Source organism: Haemaphysalis longicornis, unplaced genomic scaffold (assembly GCF_048455015.1).
Source record: "Haemaphysalis longicornis isolate Haplotype H1 unplaced genomic scaffold, Haemaphysalis longicornis Haplotype H1 scaffold_2, whole genome shotgun sequence".
In the NCBI taxonomy this organism is placed as follows: domain Eukaryota; kingdom Metazoa; phylum Arthropoda; class Arachnida; order Ixodida; family Ixodidae; genus Haemaphysalis; species Haemaphysalis longicornis.
The window spans coordinates 228226811-228244694 of NW_027526295.1; the positions used below are offsets into that span (position 1 = coordinate 228226811).

General features: G+C 44.2%; 1 protein-coding gene across 4 annotated transcripts in view; it reads right to left on the bottom strand.

Annotated features, from left to right (window-relative positions):
• Positions 1 to 377: 377 nt before the first annotated feature.
• Positions 378 to 17884, bottom strand: part of LOC144170049 (arylsulfatase B-like) — a 41794-nt gene continuing 24287 nt past the window's right edge. For all 4 annotated transcript variants that reach the window (XM_077699568.1, XM_077699566.1, XM_077699565.1 and 1 more), the window contains 9 exons: positions 15559 to 15671; positions 13896 to 14055; positions 12716 to 12828; positions 11716 to 11826; positions 10287 to 10412; positions 8008 to 8134; positions 5302 to 5595; positions 2881 to 3332; positions 378 to 2236 (listed from right to left, as the gene is read on the bottom strand). In XM_077699568.1, coding sequence (XP_077555694.1) covers positions 2102 to 2236; positions 2881 to 3332; positions 5302 to 5595; positions 8008 to 8134; positions 10287 to 10412; positions 11716 to 11826; positions 12716 to 12828; positions 13896 to 14055; positions 15559 to 15648 — 1608 coding nt within the window. In that variant the 5' untranslated portion in view covers positions 15649 to 15671 and the 3' untranslated portion in view covers positions 378 to 2101. The remainder of the gene's footprint in view (positions 2237 to 2880; positions 3333 to 5301; positions 5596 to 8007; positions 8135 to 10286; positions 10413 to 11715; positions 11827 to 12715; positions 12829 to 13895; positions 14056 to 15558; positions 15672 to 17884) is intronic.

The following is a 17884-nucleotide window of genomic DNA, read 5'->3' on the forward strand; positions in this document are numbered from 1 at the left end:
AAGAAACCTTGCTACACAAGCTGCGGCTTGGAGTAGAATTTACCCAAAAGTATCTCCACACAATTGGACGTGAGGACAGCCCGGACTGCCTTTTGTATAGCTGTTGAGAGACCATTGAACGTTTGCGTAGTGTTTGCCTAATGTGTACTAGTCAGCGAAAGGACCTTGAGGCAGTAGTAACACTACACTTGGACACGCGCCCGCTGTCCGAACAAAAGATTTTGGCCCCGTTGGCTGACACCACAAAACAAAATATTGCCGCTGAACTGAAGCACTGCTTGTATACCTTCGGGACTTTTCTCTTGATACTCTGCTCTAGGTGGCAAAAATTTATCAGACAGCGGAATAATTTATTAGATTCTTAATGTGGACGATAATCATATGAGGAACATTGGACTGTGATAATCTGATTCGGCATCCTGTTTCATGTGGGACGTTTATTGGTCTCACTGCATGTACATAGTTCGTTAGTCGAGTGCACCGTCATTTCTAATACCTTCTATATTCATTCTTTTCTCTCTTTGTCCATGTACCCTTGCCCCAGTTGGAAGTAGCCGGCCAGGCCGAGCTCTTCTTTTTTCAATGAAATTTTACACTCTCTTTAACTGTAAATAATCCCCGTCTCTAACTTGCTTTAAAAAAATCTCAGAGAATTAATTTTTGCTGTAATAAATACATTTTTTTTTTGTTCTTATCTATTGCGTACTTTACTGGTGTTCTCATATGCCTGTGTTTCCTATTTCGTTATTCACGAATTGGTTGAACTACTTCTTTTGTTAGGTCTGGCTACATTTTTGAGTGTATGTATACGATAGGCTAATTTTCCCTGTCATTTTACACTGCATACTGATCCGATGGCCTCTTGTGCCCAACCGCTGCTTCCATACAATGATCGTATGTATTTATAATCGAGGGTCCTCTTTTAGACTCTTGACTCTGGTACCCTCGTCTGTATACCAATATGTTTGTATTACTTTTATGAAATAAACTTTCACTTTCAAAAAAAAAAAACGATAAAGCCGCCTCGTGATTGAAAATAAAACTTATTGCTGCATTTTTGTCTTGCCTGTACGATTCACCGTAGTACGCGGCGCCAACAAAAAGTTGTTTATAATTGCTTGAAGCGTACCCAAGATGATGTTTCTTTCACACCGCAGAACAGGGATCCGGTATGGTTTGTTTATTGCTGGTTGGTGCAGAACTTATCCATCTGTTTTCTAATAATCTAATTCTAATAACACCCACGTCTTGCGGAAAGCTATACAAAAGTTAATTCGGCGTGACTTAAAATCAGGGGAGCACCAGACCGCATACACTATGCGGTGAGACACGTCGCTTCAGGGAGACTTCGTGCAGACGTACTATTGGAAAGCTAAATAAGAAATAGGTTTGTGAAAGGCACGAACTTCCCTGCACGCACACGGACATCACGGAGCGGTCCAAAAGGTATAGTGCCGCTATGGCCACCACCATAAAATTGGCACTTTCTCCGCAGACCATTGTACGTACCAAAATAATGCCATCACAAATCGCAAATGATGATTGACGAAGCGGGCTGAAAAGCCCTGTGATAAAGAAAGCAACATGTTTGAAGAAAAGCAGCGCAATGAATGTGGCAGTCTTTTGTCTGGTTTCATTCGTGATTGTTGCGACCCACATTCACTGAACCTCGGCTGATGTGGTTGTCCTCACCGTTCAATGCTGCATTCTTGTGTACATTACCCTGAATAAAAAACTGATGGCTTTTATTCGTAGTTCATACCAAAAGTCTTTCACAAAGCATCTTCACGTATTTTTGTTGAAATGGGGCTGTTTGAGCAAATATTGAGATCCACGTTGTTTCTGTCACGTGGGTATTACTATAACACTATTCTCTTCCAGCGTTTAGACCACATTTTACACTGTCCTTTAACAATGTCGAGCATACTCTTGCAACAGTTTGTAGCACGGTTTTTTCATATTGCTAAGGACAAACCGAAAAGCTGTTGGTTGTCTCTGGGTGAAGTGAAAACAAAAATCGGGACAGATGGTGTAACAAGCAACAAGAAAAAGCAACAATAACGTTTGTACAGGGCGCTAAAACATGGCAGTGTGTTCCCTATCATCCAGATCGCCTCCATGTTGTCCAGACGCCGCCATGTTTCTCCGGGTAGGACCGGGGATCTTCAGGCTGGTTCCGGTGGGGAATCATGTTCTGCTCGTGCCTTTGCAGCATGCGAAGCAGGGTAGCAAGAGTCTGAAAAAAAAAAAAGAGATAATTTATACCGACTGTAAATGGCGGGAACTCGAAGAAGGAAACATTACACGACATATACTCTCCCGCGCAAGGAAATGGTAGACTAAACCAAAGGCATGTCGGTTTACGGGCGCGCGGACAAAGACATGCCAGTGTCCGTCACAGAAAGAAAAGCGGGACAGCCAATTGATCTTCCTGTTTTATGTTTTGTCATGGGGCGTCTTGTATCGTTAGACACTGTTTTTCAGTTCTGTTTTCGTCTGTCGAACTGTAGCAAAAATAAACCCACAAGTTACATATATGGGAAGAATAAATGAAATAAAAATGAGTGTCATCTTCCCCTTCCCTACTGGGTCTCAGCGTTTCTGTTCATAACATTCATGTATTAGGTGTAGCCCACGTAGCCATCTTTTCCTCTACCTCCACAGCAACTGCGGTGAGTCCACTACCTCATGGCGTTACATCTGGGGCCATTCTACGGTCAAACAACCCATTGGTGTTTAAGCAGTTGGTAAATATGACTTGCACTAACATCACATTCATCCAATGCTCTTATTTCGGCGAGCGCTGAGAAACCTGGAAATGTTTCACCGCAAATAGTTGTGGTGACGACATCGGTGTGCAATGTAATTGAGATGACGCACCCTTCTCCGTGTGTAGGCGAGGTTGAACATCTCGCACGGGTCGATCTCCACGTCGAACAGATAGGGCGGCTTCTCGGATTCGAAGTTGCTGCGGTGTGCCGGGATTCCGCACTGCACAGTGGCGTCTCTCCGCCAGTACGGACTGGTCGGCACGCGGTTGGAGTTGTAGAACATGCGCAGCGCCTTTGCTGCCAGAGACTGTTCCAGGAGCCGGTCGAGCTCGTCTTCGCCCCTCGCGGGTCTTGCGTGGCCCACTGTGGGCACGTGCGTGTCCATGGAGCCCCTTACGGGCTTCTCGTAGACGATCTTGTGCTGCCCGTAGCGCAGCGCCCCGGATCCTGTCACGGGGTCGATGTTGAGCAGCAGCTCCTTGCGCGGCGAGCGCCAGCCGCGGGACAGAGTGCCCCACATGTTGTAGCCATCCACGTAGCCCAGACCGGATGGGCTGCCGCCTGGCGTCGGTGAGCAAGAAAGTATAAAAGATAATATCAGCCTATAAGTATCTAGTACAAAATCATCACCACCACCATCATCATCATAATCAACAACGACAACCCACTAGGTCCACTGCACATAAAATTAAATTCAAATAGAGTAAAAAATTTTCTCGGGACATTTAAGTTTGTTTGCGTGCTTCGACGGCGAAAGCATTATGGCTTCGCCTGGCGACACTTATCACAGACTTCGAAACTACTGCATGAGGTTCGCGCCTCTTTCACCGCTTTCGTTTCTTGGTTTCTTTTTTTCTGTGAGATACTTCGACGGGTATATTGGCGACCCTTCACGCCACAGCTTTCCCAGAACTAGTGTTCTACGTGACATGGTGCATCTGTTCTACTCACGGGCAGTACGTTCACCTGTCGCCTGATATGACGTCAGCGGCAAACGCATGAGGCTAACTCTTGTTCCACTGTCGGAAGCGTGCAGAAATAGCGCGGTGGTAAAGCACTCAGCTCTGGAGCCCGGGATCAAATCCAATGAAACTATTACGTGTTTTTCGGGCGAAAGTCTCATATGTCTCATTGGAACACCCCGTCATCGCAATGAATGGTACAAAAATCCAGGAAAGGCCACAGTGAACCGAAGCATGCCAGCATTGTATGAGAGATGATTAATGATAACGAAGGGTAATTAATGATTGATTGGTGATACGTTAGAAGGTAGATAAACATGTATTAAGGCGGATTAAGATGAATTAGTGCGGATGAATGATTGCTATTGATTACTACTTGATAGCAATAAGTAGTAAGCTGCGATTAGGGTAGATTAAGACGAATTAAATGCGATTAAGGTAAATTGAAGCGAATTAAGGTTATTAAGACAGATTTACGTCAGTGAAGGTGGCATTAAGGTGGATTAGGTAGGAGTCATATGAATTAAGGTGGATTAAGATGGATTGGGCGGAGTAACGTGGAGAGGTTACACAGACACGAGCGCTCTCTCTACGTCCGTGTTTTTGCGCTGTTTTTCAAGGTGTCATGCATACCCAACTAGCCCAAAGTCAAGCCTTAATGAGTAACGTGGAATAAGGTGGAATTAGCTTGATTAATGACGGTATGAACGGCTCTCTGCAGTGTGTATAAAAGGTACCTGTCAGAATAGTACACCAGGCTTTTGTCTTCAAAGCATCTAAGCAGAATTAAGTGCCCCAGGAAAGTTTTGTTTACTCTTCACAGTGGTGATAATTTTGTGTACTCGACAACGACAACAACAGCGCCGGCTTTTCTCTAAATGTGGCACTTAAGGCTTTCCCTTTAAAACATGCTGCTTCTTTCTTCTTTTATTAAGAAGACTAAACGCTTCGTGTTTAAAAGGCAGTGTCAACTCAAACGCATGCTTGCAGCACAGTTCGTTACTGGGGGATGGAGAGCCGTGACACAACCGACGCGACCGATTTCAGCAAAAAGACAGTCATGAACGTTGAACTACGCTAACGTCACAAGAGACATAATATTCTGCAAACATGCAGTTTTACTAATAGGCATCCAATAAAAATATTTTTATGCGGTAGCCTTGTGGTCATACTAAATTAAGCACACCTTAAATATCGAAACCGATAAAAGAAATTTAAGAAGTACGATCAAAGTAAGTGAAGTATACAGCTACAGCTTCTGTAGCTGTATTATTTACAGCTCGTTTTAAAGCGGCGCGAATGAACTGTACACTGCTTCTAACGCAAATGGCAGACCATCCGGGAAAATGCGGCAGTACCCCGCACACGATCATGTGTCAGTGACAAACGCTTGTTTAAAGATGAATGCTAAACACGTCTCCGAATCGTGAAGTTAACTGTGCAGCAAAATGTATAGCAACCTGCTTTGCGATGCTGTATAAAGTTTCGGCCGGATCTCAGGTGGCAGGGCTTAGCAACACGGGGCATGTCAGCCTGCGTTCGGTGCCTTCAACGCCTTGTGCGCTCACCTGCAGCGGCGAAGAGCGTCGGCAGCCAGTCTGTGATGTGCATGAGCTGCCTGGACACGCGGCGCCTCTTCTGCAGCAAGGGGCTCCAGATGAAGGCCGGCACGCGGACGCCCCCTTCCCAGAGGGACATCTTGGTTCCGCGCAGCGGCCAGTTGAAGCCGCTGTTGGCGTGGAAGCCGTACGGAAGGCCCCCATTGTCGCTGCTGAACACAATGATGGTGTTCTCCAGCATGTTGGATTGCTGCAATGCTTCTGTAAGCCTCCCGATAGACTGGTCCAGGGCATCAACCATGCCTGCAAGCAGGGCCGGCCACGTAGGTTCAGGCATCAGATATTTTGAGAGTGGTTCACGAAAATAAAACCTAAAGAAGCATTGACAGTAGTGGCCGGATCTCAGGCGGAAGGGCTTAGAGACACGGGAAGGGCAACAAGGCGAACACTTACCAGTGGTCCGTCTATTTACATTTCTTCTTTGTGTCCAGTTTCGCGCACACAACAAGACGTGCAACCGCAGCTAGTGGATGGTACAATGAATTGTTTAGTTCGGCCGGATCACAGAAACTAACGCTTGTTCCTTCTTAACCTAATCATTGAACCCCAAAATTGTTCACAAATAATATGGGTAACACACCACAGAAACATTGAAGGCTGTTAATTGTTACGTGTTCATAAATCCCCATCATGTGTTCATGAATCCACATCCCCACGTTACAGTTATAGGTATAGCTTAGTGCAGCGGGACGAATAATTAGGCTAGTTGCAAGTCATTCATCTTGGTTATAAAAGCGTTCACAAAAAACTAATGATTAAATAAACCACACGGCGCAAACTCGAAAATACAGGTTTAATTAAAAAAAAAACAAATATATAATGATGTGACCGTACGTGATACGTTCCTTTCGCCCAAGATAAAACCATTAAAAGACTTTATAAACTCAAAATAAGCAGTCAGAGGCACAGGCGGCCAACAAGAAGGGGTGTGCGTTAAACGAAAAAAAAAAAAACGCAAAGCCCACGAGCGGTGTTGTCTGTTTCTTTCTTCGCCCTTCTTTACTGGTCGCTTTGACCGCCAATATGTACAGGTTATTATCAGCATGTGCAGTTTGAAAAAATAATTCTCATGTTACGGCGAGGACTTGCTCGTTCAAAACCTTGATACTGCTCAACCTCAAAGACAGTGATTAAACAATTTGTAAGCAGAGAAATTGTTATCGCCGTTATTGATCATTGTATATTTTAGAGTGTGTGTGAGAGTGTATACGCTTGAGTTAATATGTAGCTGCGTATTTCATCTTTTCTTCTATCGTAAGTCTTTCACGAGCACCACCCGGCCTAATCCACCTAAGACTACAGTGTTATTATAATGTATTGGAATGCGCGCAGCTCAGAGTATCTTCAACAGCTAGAAAACGTTATTATGCGTACAGCATGCTACAGCGCAGCGACCAAGAATAGGGTAAAGTTCCTTTATGCCGAGTTTCTCCCAGAACGCATACGTTTGCGCAGCTTTAGAGTTATCAATAGTACGACGATCCGACAGATCAAGGCGTATGGGCCTTGCGTAGCCTCTGCACAACACACCTGGAGGCGCTGCTAAAAGTCACCTGACAGCAACCACAGTTCCTCGATGCCTTACACAGTTCAAAATTTCAATGAAGCGTTTTTGAACGCGTGGTGCCATTTTGTATCTCTGAGTCGCGATTCTGGCATTAGGCCTGTGGGGCTGTGCTGCTGCAGCTTACAGTTGCAGTGACGTATCAGGAAGTAATCTTGAGCTGGAACTTCAAAGACGTTTACCAGCTGTCGGGCACTACCCTAATATTTCGTAGCGCTGTGATGTAAAACAACAATATACAAAGGAACAAAATAATATCAACAGGCAAGGAAAAGTAGCGGAGATAATAGCAGACTCTCAAAGTTATAGCCCAATGCCTTTCTAAATATCTTCGTGAAGGCGTTTGAAGGGACGCTGCAACACTTTTTCCAACGTTTTCAGGTAACTTAAATGCTTGGAAAGCGTAGTAAACGAATGCGTCCAGTACTGATATTAGAGGGTCGCAAAGTACCTCAGCCAAAAATTAATGTTTTATGGCCATCAGATAGCGAAACATTTTTCCTTTTACCTGTCTTGGGGATTTTCGAGCGCTAGAATTACGTCATTTCAGCGGTGTAGCGGCTATCGGCCGGCTTTCTTTCCGTTGCAACAATAAACGCACTCGATAGCCGCTTAAGAAAAAGCCAGAAGAGCCAAGCAGAAATATAAGTCGCATCTGCTGCGACCAGCAAATCACGCAGCACCGCTCTGGGTTGGCGATAACTGTAGATTTTGCAGTGCTTCTAAAACACGAAGTAAAGTGTGAAAGCGTTTACCGGCAGTATTAGAGTACCTTTAATTGATTACTTTCATTTAATATAGAGCCAGATTTTCTAGTTCTAATTTTTGCATGGGAAACATTTATTCGTAGTTCGTCAATGTTATACGAGTGGTTGTTTTTTTAAGTCTTACGAACAGCGTTGCCATTTTCGCTACGCGCCAGGCTGGTCATCAAAAAATGAAATGTCTGGAAATACATTCGGCCAGTGACAAAAATGTCCATAGTTTGCTTAAGCCCACTGCACTAGAAAAAAAAAAAAACATCTTGGTTTCGTACATTTCACAGAAAGCACCCGACATCAATTATCATACTTTATACCTGAAGGGCTTACCTGCAAAGAGTGTTCTGTTTGGGTGGCCTATGTAGCCAAACTTCCGGACGTTCTCTTCGGGAGCCTGGAGGGGTTCTTTCTCCGTGGCCGCGTGAGGTGCCAGGTGGCTGAGGTACAAAAACAGAGGCTACTGAAAATAACCAAGAAGCGTCGAGCGTCCGTCAACCTGAAGCTGTATGCTGACTCGCAGCTTGATCTCTTACGGCCAGCGGCCCAGTTGAAACACACGCAGGAAAAGGATTCTATGCGTGTTCTCTGCTTTAACTCAATACACTGCCAATATCGTCAATAATAGTTAAGAAATTTTGCTCACAATGTTGGACTATTCGGCATCAGTGCCTACTATATGTTGAAATCAAATCGTCTGCTAACACGCATCACTGGTGCCAGAAGACATGCCAGAAAAGGCATTTGAACACCAAGACAATATTCCTTTTCCAACATAGTTTTCCTGGTTCTCAATTCATACCGCAGAGGAAAACAAAGCTTATGCCGAAATCTATGCCTACTAAAGCTTTGTACACGATTTGCGTTAAACAGTGCATTTTAACTAACATGCACCGAGTGTCCCTAAGCAAATATAGTTGCCATGTTACCAGCGGACAAGAAATTTCTTCATGTTGCTTAATCATGAAATGGTACTAGGATTGTTAATTTTAAGTCTGCGATAAACTTGCATCCCTTATTTTTTCATCAATGATATAATTCGAGAAGAAGACGAATGCATACGCATCTGCCTACAGGTGTGTCTGATACCAACGGAAAGGACGTGTATCAAATCCTGTTCCGTATGCTCAGTGACCAGGAGCAATTTGGCTGCCTCGCCCTTGCCATCTCATTGCAAATATTGACAAGTACGACTTGGCGGCAAACTGACGCTTTACCATATTACGACTCTCCCTTTGCAGTCATTCCTGTCCTTCTCGATAGCTCGACAGAAGAGTTCTGCTGACTCCAGCTAAGATTATGTTTCTTCCTGTTTTGATATCAGACCTAAATAGTGCTCCTCGTTCGTTACGAAAAGTTTAAGAGAAAATGAGTTGTGGCGTGCTTTCTCGAAGAATTTCACCTCTGAAGAAATTTAAGTCGGAAAGTATGGCAGAACTTGTAAACAGGGATTCTGCACTTCCCCCATGGCCTAATCGCATGTACGCAAGTACGTAAACGAGAGTCGGCATGTCGTACGTACGACCGTACGTGTGCTAATAAGGGTCTGTAAAACGTCCATCCCCCTGTTACAACCATATCCCTTGGGCTCACCAATTTCCTCAGAAGATGTATTAAGTGCACAACTTGTTATGTGTGCATAATCACTTAGGAGGTTAGGAATTGTGCAACACTAAATTTTCTGTCGGCTACGATACCGTTAGGTCGGTGGGTACGGCCACGACAGAGATGCGCAAGTTGATGTTATGCTGAATTGTTGAAATATACTGAACGTGGTTGTGCTGAATGGCGTTTGTTTACAACAAAGTTGCAGGATAATGAAAGAAAAAAAGCTGTTGAAAGAGCTTGAGGGATAATGGACAATTTGAACACAGAGCGGAATATATACAAATCGGTATTATTTTAAATGTAAAACAAAGCCCGAAAACAAAAATCAAATGGCGTTAATTCGGTTCACAAAACTTCTTACGGGATTATTTAAGTAAGAACGCTGCACTGTAAAGTAAAATGCCCCCAAAAAAGATGGACCCTTACGGGTGGAGGTATAACAAGAGAAGTTCTTATAAAAATTTCTTGTGTGAACCATTTCTTTCTTACTCTTTACGTATTGTTTTGCGTTTGCGTGGCTCCTTCGGAAGTGATGGCACCGGGAAAATCGCAGAAATAAAAAAAAACTATTTTCCGGACGTGAGCACGAGAAACCCGCAAAGGCATAGATAGATACGGTGCGGGGTATTTATCTCTTTCTTTTACGCACGCAGTGCTCCTGCTTGGTCGCAGAGGGAATTGTACAGCACTTGCGGGGTGATTAGATCAAAACGAAACCCAAATGATACAGTTGTTGAAAACTACGAAACCTAATATCCACCACGAGGGGAAAAAAGCCGTGCACATTTGGTGTAGTGCCTCTTAAATCTTCTTTTCTTTTTAGCTGTCCCTTGATAGCACTTTTATAAAAGGTCTTTTCTTGACCATTTCTCCTGGGGCTTTGTAGAAATTATTTTCTGTGGGAACGTTTTTCTGGATCCAATTATTCAGCGAAGAAAAGTATAACATTTCGCAGGATGAAACTAATAAAAAAAGTAATAAAAATGGCTTCGCCTTCGAATCACCTGGGATTTGTTGTGATTTTCGATGAGAGAAATGGCGCGATCGGCAAAGACGTCCGTTGCATACCGACCAGTGGAATTGTGGCTAGGAGCCAGGTTCATCCTGAAGTCCAAACCCACGTGTCTTTTCTAGAAGAGTAAAAAAAAGAGAAAATGGGCACACAACCAGTAACCCGCGTTAATTATAGGTCACAAATTGTAAAAAGAACTTCAGTACACTTGGTAGTCAAACAAATATGCAGCGAATTCATCGAAATTCCGTGAACGTTGCATATGTGAAGGCGCGGTCTCCTGATGAAAGCGACATCTCATACGAACCGGTCAATGTAACGTCAATGTAAACTTTACCAACAGTTCTGGGCATTATTTTACCAGCCATATATATACCTACACAGTTAAAATCTCCGCGGGCGTAGTACGGGAAACGGAAGTACCAAAAGATTTCGCAACGTAAGTTAGTTAAGCGATGCACACCGTTTCTGATGAAGAGCAAATCGAGCGTAAAGGGTGATTAATTCTCTGTTGGGGATAAAAGAGGAATTTGACGCATTGCGGCAATCCAAAAGACAGTTTTTACGGGACAGCGGTCGCGAACAGTTCCTGCACACACATCGTGCGGAGGGCTAAATCCTTCAAGACTGCTTCGCTGCCACAGTTTCTTTCCCTGCCCCCCCCCCCCCCCCCAACTTCACATACTCCGCTCCCTTCGCTGTCAGGCAGTTACCTAACCTTCCTTCATGCTCCTCCTCTTCCTCCTAACCTTCACCCCACGTATCGGTCTTGTCTCGGAATCACGCAATCACCGCACCCCCCTTTTCTGGGAGAGCTGGATCCCTCTACAAGGAAATCTCCGTGATGAGCACACAATCATCATAAGCATCATCACCACCACCACCACCACCACCACCACCACCACCACCACCACCACCACCATCATCATCATCATCATCATCACCAACAACAACAACAACAACAACAACAACAACAACAACAACCACAACAACAACGACGACGACGACGACGGCAACAACAACAACAGCCTACTGAGGCCAACTGCATGGCGAAGGCATCTCCCATTGACTTCCAACAGTTCCTGTTCTGTGCCGCTCGACATACAGTGATCCATCTTATTATGCATGTGATGTTGAACTGGCAGCCAAGTTTATCTCCCGCGTCCAGTGACGTCACCGTTTGCTTTAGCCAAAACTGCATCGCTATCACCCAATAAATAAATGCAGCGGCTCTGATACGAATCGGTTGATAAAATTAGCTATCTTTCTCCCCCTGGAGCGAATCATAGGCCAACTTGGCACTGGAGATGCGTTTAAGATGTCTGGTACAAGATGTTGTTGCTATTTTTCTATGTGGATAGTCATGAGGACCAGTTGGTAAAGTAAGATATTTTGTACGTGCCTGCACTTATAGCACTTACAAATTGGTTCCTGTGATGGTAATAGTCGATGAAGCCATTGTAGTAGCCAAAGAAGGAGTCGAAGCCTCGGTACGTTGGCGTGTATTCCTTTTGGAAATAACCTAAATGCCACTGCAAGATACCAAAGCGAAGGCACGTAAATCATTGAATGCTGAAAACATACCTTGTTCATGTGTGAACGCTTTTATAAACATAAATTACATTTAATAACAGAAGAATAAGCGCGGATTTATCGACGGTTAAGGAAACGCGTTCCAAAACTGAGAACCAATTTTATTTATTATGACACAAAATACAAAAAAAAAGTATTTGAAATGGGTTTCTGTGCTTTTAGTGGGTTGCGCCGGCATACTTGCTGCCAAGAGCAGTATGGCTTCAGTATGATTACAGAATTATTCGGTAAACTGAAGAAGTCTGTTTACATACACAACCTCGGAACTGCGACAATTGCAAATGAATACGCTCGCACACATTGAAATACCACACGACCAGAAGGCGCACGTAAGGTGTCATACTTGTCCCAATGAAAATTATATTCTTTCAGCGGTCGGGTTGTTTCAACCACATTAGAGTGCACACAGCAATTGGCCGCATTGGAAGAAGTTGCTGCGAGAAATGCATGTTAACTGTGTTCAGCCATTTGTTCTTTATTAATTTTCTCGCTCTTAAAAATCACCGCAGGTGGGCTTCCCCACAGCACTGCAGAACGCGCAACCATCGTGACTAAATGTGTGAAATTGGCGAATGACAATGCCCAGCATGCGATTAGAGCAAAAAATAGTATCTGTGCTGTGACAACAGCGCAGATGCACGATTATATTTTGCTACAATCGCGTATTGGGCCTTGTCGTTCACCAAATTTGCACTCTTAGTCACGATTATTGGTCATTCTGGGGTGCTGGGATGAAGCTCACCTGTGGCGATATTTAATTAAGAGTGTACGGCAACGGCTTGAGCACTGTTTTCGTGTCTTTTGCGAAAATGCGAATAATGCGCTCACCTTGCCGACCAAATGCGTTGCGTAGCCTAGCTCCTTGAGATACTGCGGCATGAGCTTCAACTCGAGGGGCAATCCCCAGGGCTCGGGGCTTCTGATGACCCAGTGTTGCATGCCTGCGTGAGAAGAAAGTGTCCGAAGTAAGACTTCGTGCGGAATGCAATCCACTGGTCCAAACGGAGCGGCGCATTCTTTAGCACAATGGTGTTGAAAGACCCGAATTACTTTTATTGTTCAGATGGCTAACCGTTACGTATCACATGCGGCGGCACTACAAGGGAACAAGTGAGAACGCGAGCAGAAGACGCAGAAGGTAGCATTTTTGTGACAGATCTGGGCAACAACCACCCCACTTTCATCACAGCTCCTGGGCCAGCAACCCGTGGTCCGTGGCCGCACCACTCTCGCTTGCGAGAGCTACTACGACGACGCGTCAGACAGCGAGGTGGCGCTGTCTGACCGGGCTGCCAGTGTGTCAACACGGTTACTTAAAAATCGCGAAAAAGGAACGCTTCTAGATAAGGCAATACACGCATCGATTATGAAGGAGTACAATAGTATACCTTTCCCTCATGAACCACGAATCGGTACACATTTAGATCGTTCGTAGATGCGCTTACGTAGTGCGCGAAAAATTGTCGCATGGGTGCGTTCTTCGTTTGCGATTTGGGTCTTGGAAGGTTTGCCGATCGATTCGACGTACTTTCAGCAAAGGTTGAACACACTTCTAGTTTTCTCGCTTCCCTCAACTTTCTTTAGGAAGGGACGGTATATAAGTTGTTTTGAACCCGAAGCATTCGTTTCGTGCGGTGTTTTTGACAGCGTGTTTCTTACAAGCGCTCTCTGTGAATGCGTGAGCCGTGTTGGTGATGTGGCCCAGCAGCTTCCATTACATTCACCCCTGGAAAACTCATCAGACTAAAAGCAACACTGAAATCATCACGGAGTTGATTTTAAGATTTGAAGTGAAATCCATTTAATTTAAATTGAAAGTCATGCCATGGGGGGTCTACGGTACGAAAAATATCAGGCGTTTTCGCAGAAATGTCAAACAGCAATCGTGCGCATGCTGCTTGGTCTTCATAATTTGCACCTCATATGAGCGGTAATTTTCTAAGTCTCCTGGTCTGTCCGTGAACAACCACAGCTTTAAATGGCGACGAAGGGGAAATGAGCCGCTCACCGGTGTGTATCGGGTACATGCCGGTCATTAGGGCCGCCCTCGACGGCGTGCACATTGGCTGCACGTAGTAGTTGTTGAGGATGATGCCGTCAGCTGCCAAAGCGTCGATGTTGGGTGTAGGAATCTGAGATGACCCATGGAAGCTGACGTCGTCCCAGCCCTGTTGGCAGGAAAATACGGATGTCGTAATAAAACCGTTATGTTCCCCCTTCCACACCAATCCCACCGTTATGTCATTTTCCGGGTACCGCATTAATCGACCGCATAGGCTATAGCTACATCAAGAGAGCTCAACGCTGACAGTGACCTTCGCTGAGCATCGCTCATTTTATTTGTTGTGGATGCATTTGTATCGGCAGTTATCGTTCGGTAGAAAGAGCTTCATGCGTGTGCAGTTGGCCTCGACGCCGTTCACCGTGCGAAGGTCAAAAGTAAGCACCCGTTCCTGTAACACGCGGTATTATCCTAAAAACTTATCCGCTCACACGGGACCGTTGTGCATAACACTAAAGTATATAAATAATAAATCCAAATACTCGGGTGACGTCGTAATATATGGGAAATTGGAGAAGCACCCATACGCTGTCGCAAATTTTCTGACCAGTGCCTGTAAACCAGAGACATTCAAGCAGACCCAGGAACGTATACGTATATGAGTAAAGGAATTTCCGACACTGTTTTGTCTAATCAGAGTCTTGGTGGGGTTTGTTTTGCCATTACAGTCTCTTTTTGTATGCTACGGGAATCGCAACTATGCGGAAAGAAACAGCAAGCTGCAGGGCGGATGTTTTTTGGAAGCAGTAAAGGGAATTGAAATTACAGGGAAAATGTTAAGACACTATTTGTTTTATTTTTTCGCCAGAGAGCGGGATCGGTTACATAAACACTGTGCAGATAGCTGCATGAAGATTGTCTTTCAATGCTTTCGTGCGGAGAACGGACACGCACGTGGCGTGCATGTAGAGATTTGCGAAAGCTTTCGAGTCCAGTGCAAGCTGCCAGAACGCGCAATATCGCTAAAAGTGCAGTAACACTACAAGAAGACTGCTGTTGTACCGATCACGTTTAAATCGTCTCGGAATAGCCGACCAAAATACAGTTCTTTAATTATTTCCCACACAAATATAAAACTTAGTTTAACACACACAGCTTGGCATGATAACTTTTGCTTATATGAGTTTTTGTGGCGTCATCAGTTTGGAAGACACTTGGAAAATTCAGCGAGCACGGTGCAGTGTCCTGACAAGGGCTGCGGCAAGCGAGACTAGGACAGGCCGCTCCTAACGTGTTTACGGGTGTTAGTTGTGAAGACAACAATGAATTATTCGTGCAAGGCCCCACGTGAAGTTTGCCGTAGCTGGGGTAACTAGCGTAGGCATTTTTTTTTTCGGGTGGGCGCGTATGCAAATACCACGCACTTTGAGCTAAACAGTTTGATCATACGGAACTTCTCTGAGACAACAATATTCCCTGTACGCTATTTTTCGTTTACGATATTCCACTCTACTCTCATTACCACAGAGAAATGCGCATAAATGTTACTTGTATGAACAACTGAAATGTGGGAAATGTTAATTGTGGACGGTGGTTCTGTTTCTTCGAAACTTACACCAACCATGTTTTAGTATCAGGAAAGATATTTTTTGAAACTAGACTTACTTACCAGGTCGTCTACAAGAATGAAGATTATGTGTGGAGGCATGCTTTCGGAGACGGCTACCGACGCCCAGAAGATAACCAGCAGAGACCGCATCTCGAACTTTTACCCGTGTGTTCCTGAAGCAGAAATATTTAAAGTTTCATGGCTCTAATTTTGCGAAATTATTAATATTGCTATAAAATAATCACAAAGCGATTCTTTGCAATTAAGTGCTTCAGAAAAAATAAAAAAATATATGCTGAGATAACGAGCACACAAATGGGAAAGTAGAGAAGTGAAAAAAGTCGCGTTTTGGCCCTGTGCAATGCCTTAACGTGTACCTTTAGGACCATTTTAAAATGGATAGTACTTATAGCGTCAGCCAGTCACAGAACTTGAGAACTTAACCATTGGTGCCGGGTTTGGAGTCGGTTAGCAACATGTACAGAAGAACGGTAGTTTTTTAATAGGAAGTCTGACACTCTAATTACACAGCATTTAGGCTAAACAATTTTTTCCCTCGCAATCTTGGCCATTTCACCTTGAACATTACGGACAAGCCCTGCGCTCGTCTATATTGAATTAACTGCCAACAATTCATGGCTTTTGCATGAATTCAAAGGGCCACTTTTCCGAGTATATATATTTGGACGGTCTTTTTTATTTTTTGGCGATATGACCGCTTAGATCAATTGGCAAGTGAGCAGAAAAGTTTATGCGAAAAAAAAAGATCGGCAGGCATGGGCTGACCAAGTGTTTGCTTATTTGTCACGTGCATCGTTTGAATAAACATCCAGAAAGAAAATTATAGCTCATCGTTTTATTTAAAGAGTAACAAAATTTGTACCACTGAACAATCCTCAATAATGCCTGATCGTCAAGCCGTATCACGTCTACGTGGAAAAAAATGCCTTACATTGCGAAAATTTTATAATGTGCTGAAAAATCTTAAAACTCATTTTCAGCCCATGTTTGCCCGTCAATGGTGCCTTGAAGATAATATAAAAAATATTGCTGTACACATGCAATAGAACACTGTTAGGAAATCCTGTGACTAAGCTTCCCCAGCATGCCATAAACTGACCAATCCATGCAAATATCGATGAAATTTTGGCGAATGACGATGCTGAACATACGGTTTGACTCAGAAGTGTTATCTGCTCTGTGCGCATCGCGCATGCAAGCATGAATTTCTGCATACGGACCGCCGCATCGCAGATGACGTTTGTGAGTTAAAGGATATGGAATTTGCTGTAATTCTTCGTATGCGCTGTATTAGCGATGGATTGGCCAGTCCAGTGCATTGCGGCTAAGCTGAACCACAGGATAAACTTATAGTTTACATTTTATGGTTTTAACACAACATTTATTAAACTGTCCTGAAAGGAAGAACAAGGCTTTCCTTTCAGGTAGAATACAAAAAACAAGCGGCAATGAAGACAAAACGGGAACAGGAGATGATGAGTACGAAATACACGCGTACGTGAGGTTGAGGTGCTCAAAAGTAGGAGGCGCTCTGGTGTAGCCTGCAGGTGTTCCATTATTCTGAAGCCTTCAATTGCGCTGGGCTTCATAAACAGCGGGGTGTGTATCGTAGCGATCTGACAGACTGTCCCGAACTGGCCATACCCATCCATGACCGATGTCAACAGTACAAACTGTGCCTTTTGGTGCCACTGGCTGAGTGAACGCTGCATCTTGTGAATAGGACCCCACATCTAGAACTGTGTACATTGTGTGAATTGTGTCCTTGACCTTTCACCTCACCCTCCCCTGTACTCACTTCCACACAGGGCCTCATGGTCTCTCGTCTTTAATAAAGTGTTGCACTCACTCACTCTGCGGCTCGTTAAAACGCAGTTGTAATTTATAAAGACAAGAACATACAAATATACATATAATTAAAAGCTAGAATCCTTAGCCAGCTGTGTCCTAATCACTGGTGTGGCATTTGGGTATACACTCTAAGTCCTCGTAGGGCGTCTTCCTTATAATTATCTAGAATAGCCAATCGAAGTGGTGTAGTGTGCAAATTCCACGAATGACGTTGCCGGGCATTCAATTTGAGTGAAAAAGGGCATCTGCGCTGGGACATTGCGCAATGCAAAACTCCACTCATGCCTTGAGTGTTGTTCCACTGCACATGCACTTTTTTGAAGTCAAATCATATGTTGGGCTTCATCATTCACGAATTTGCAGACCCGGTCTCTTCAATTGGCCATTCTAGAGAGCTGGGGTGAAGACTCCCTACGGGGAATTCAAAGAGTGCACGTATAGCCTGAATGATTCAAACCAATGCTTAGACATTGCGAAAATTTCAACTGCCACTCTTCTTCCCATCTTTGCCTTT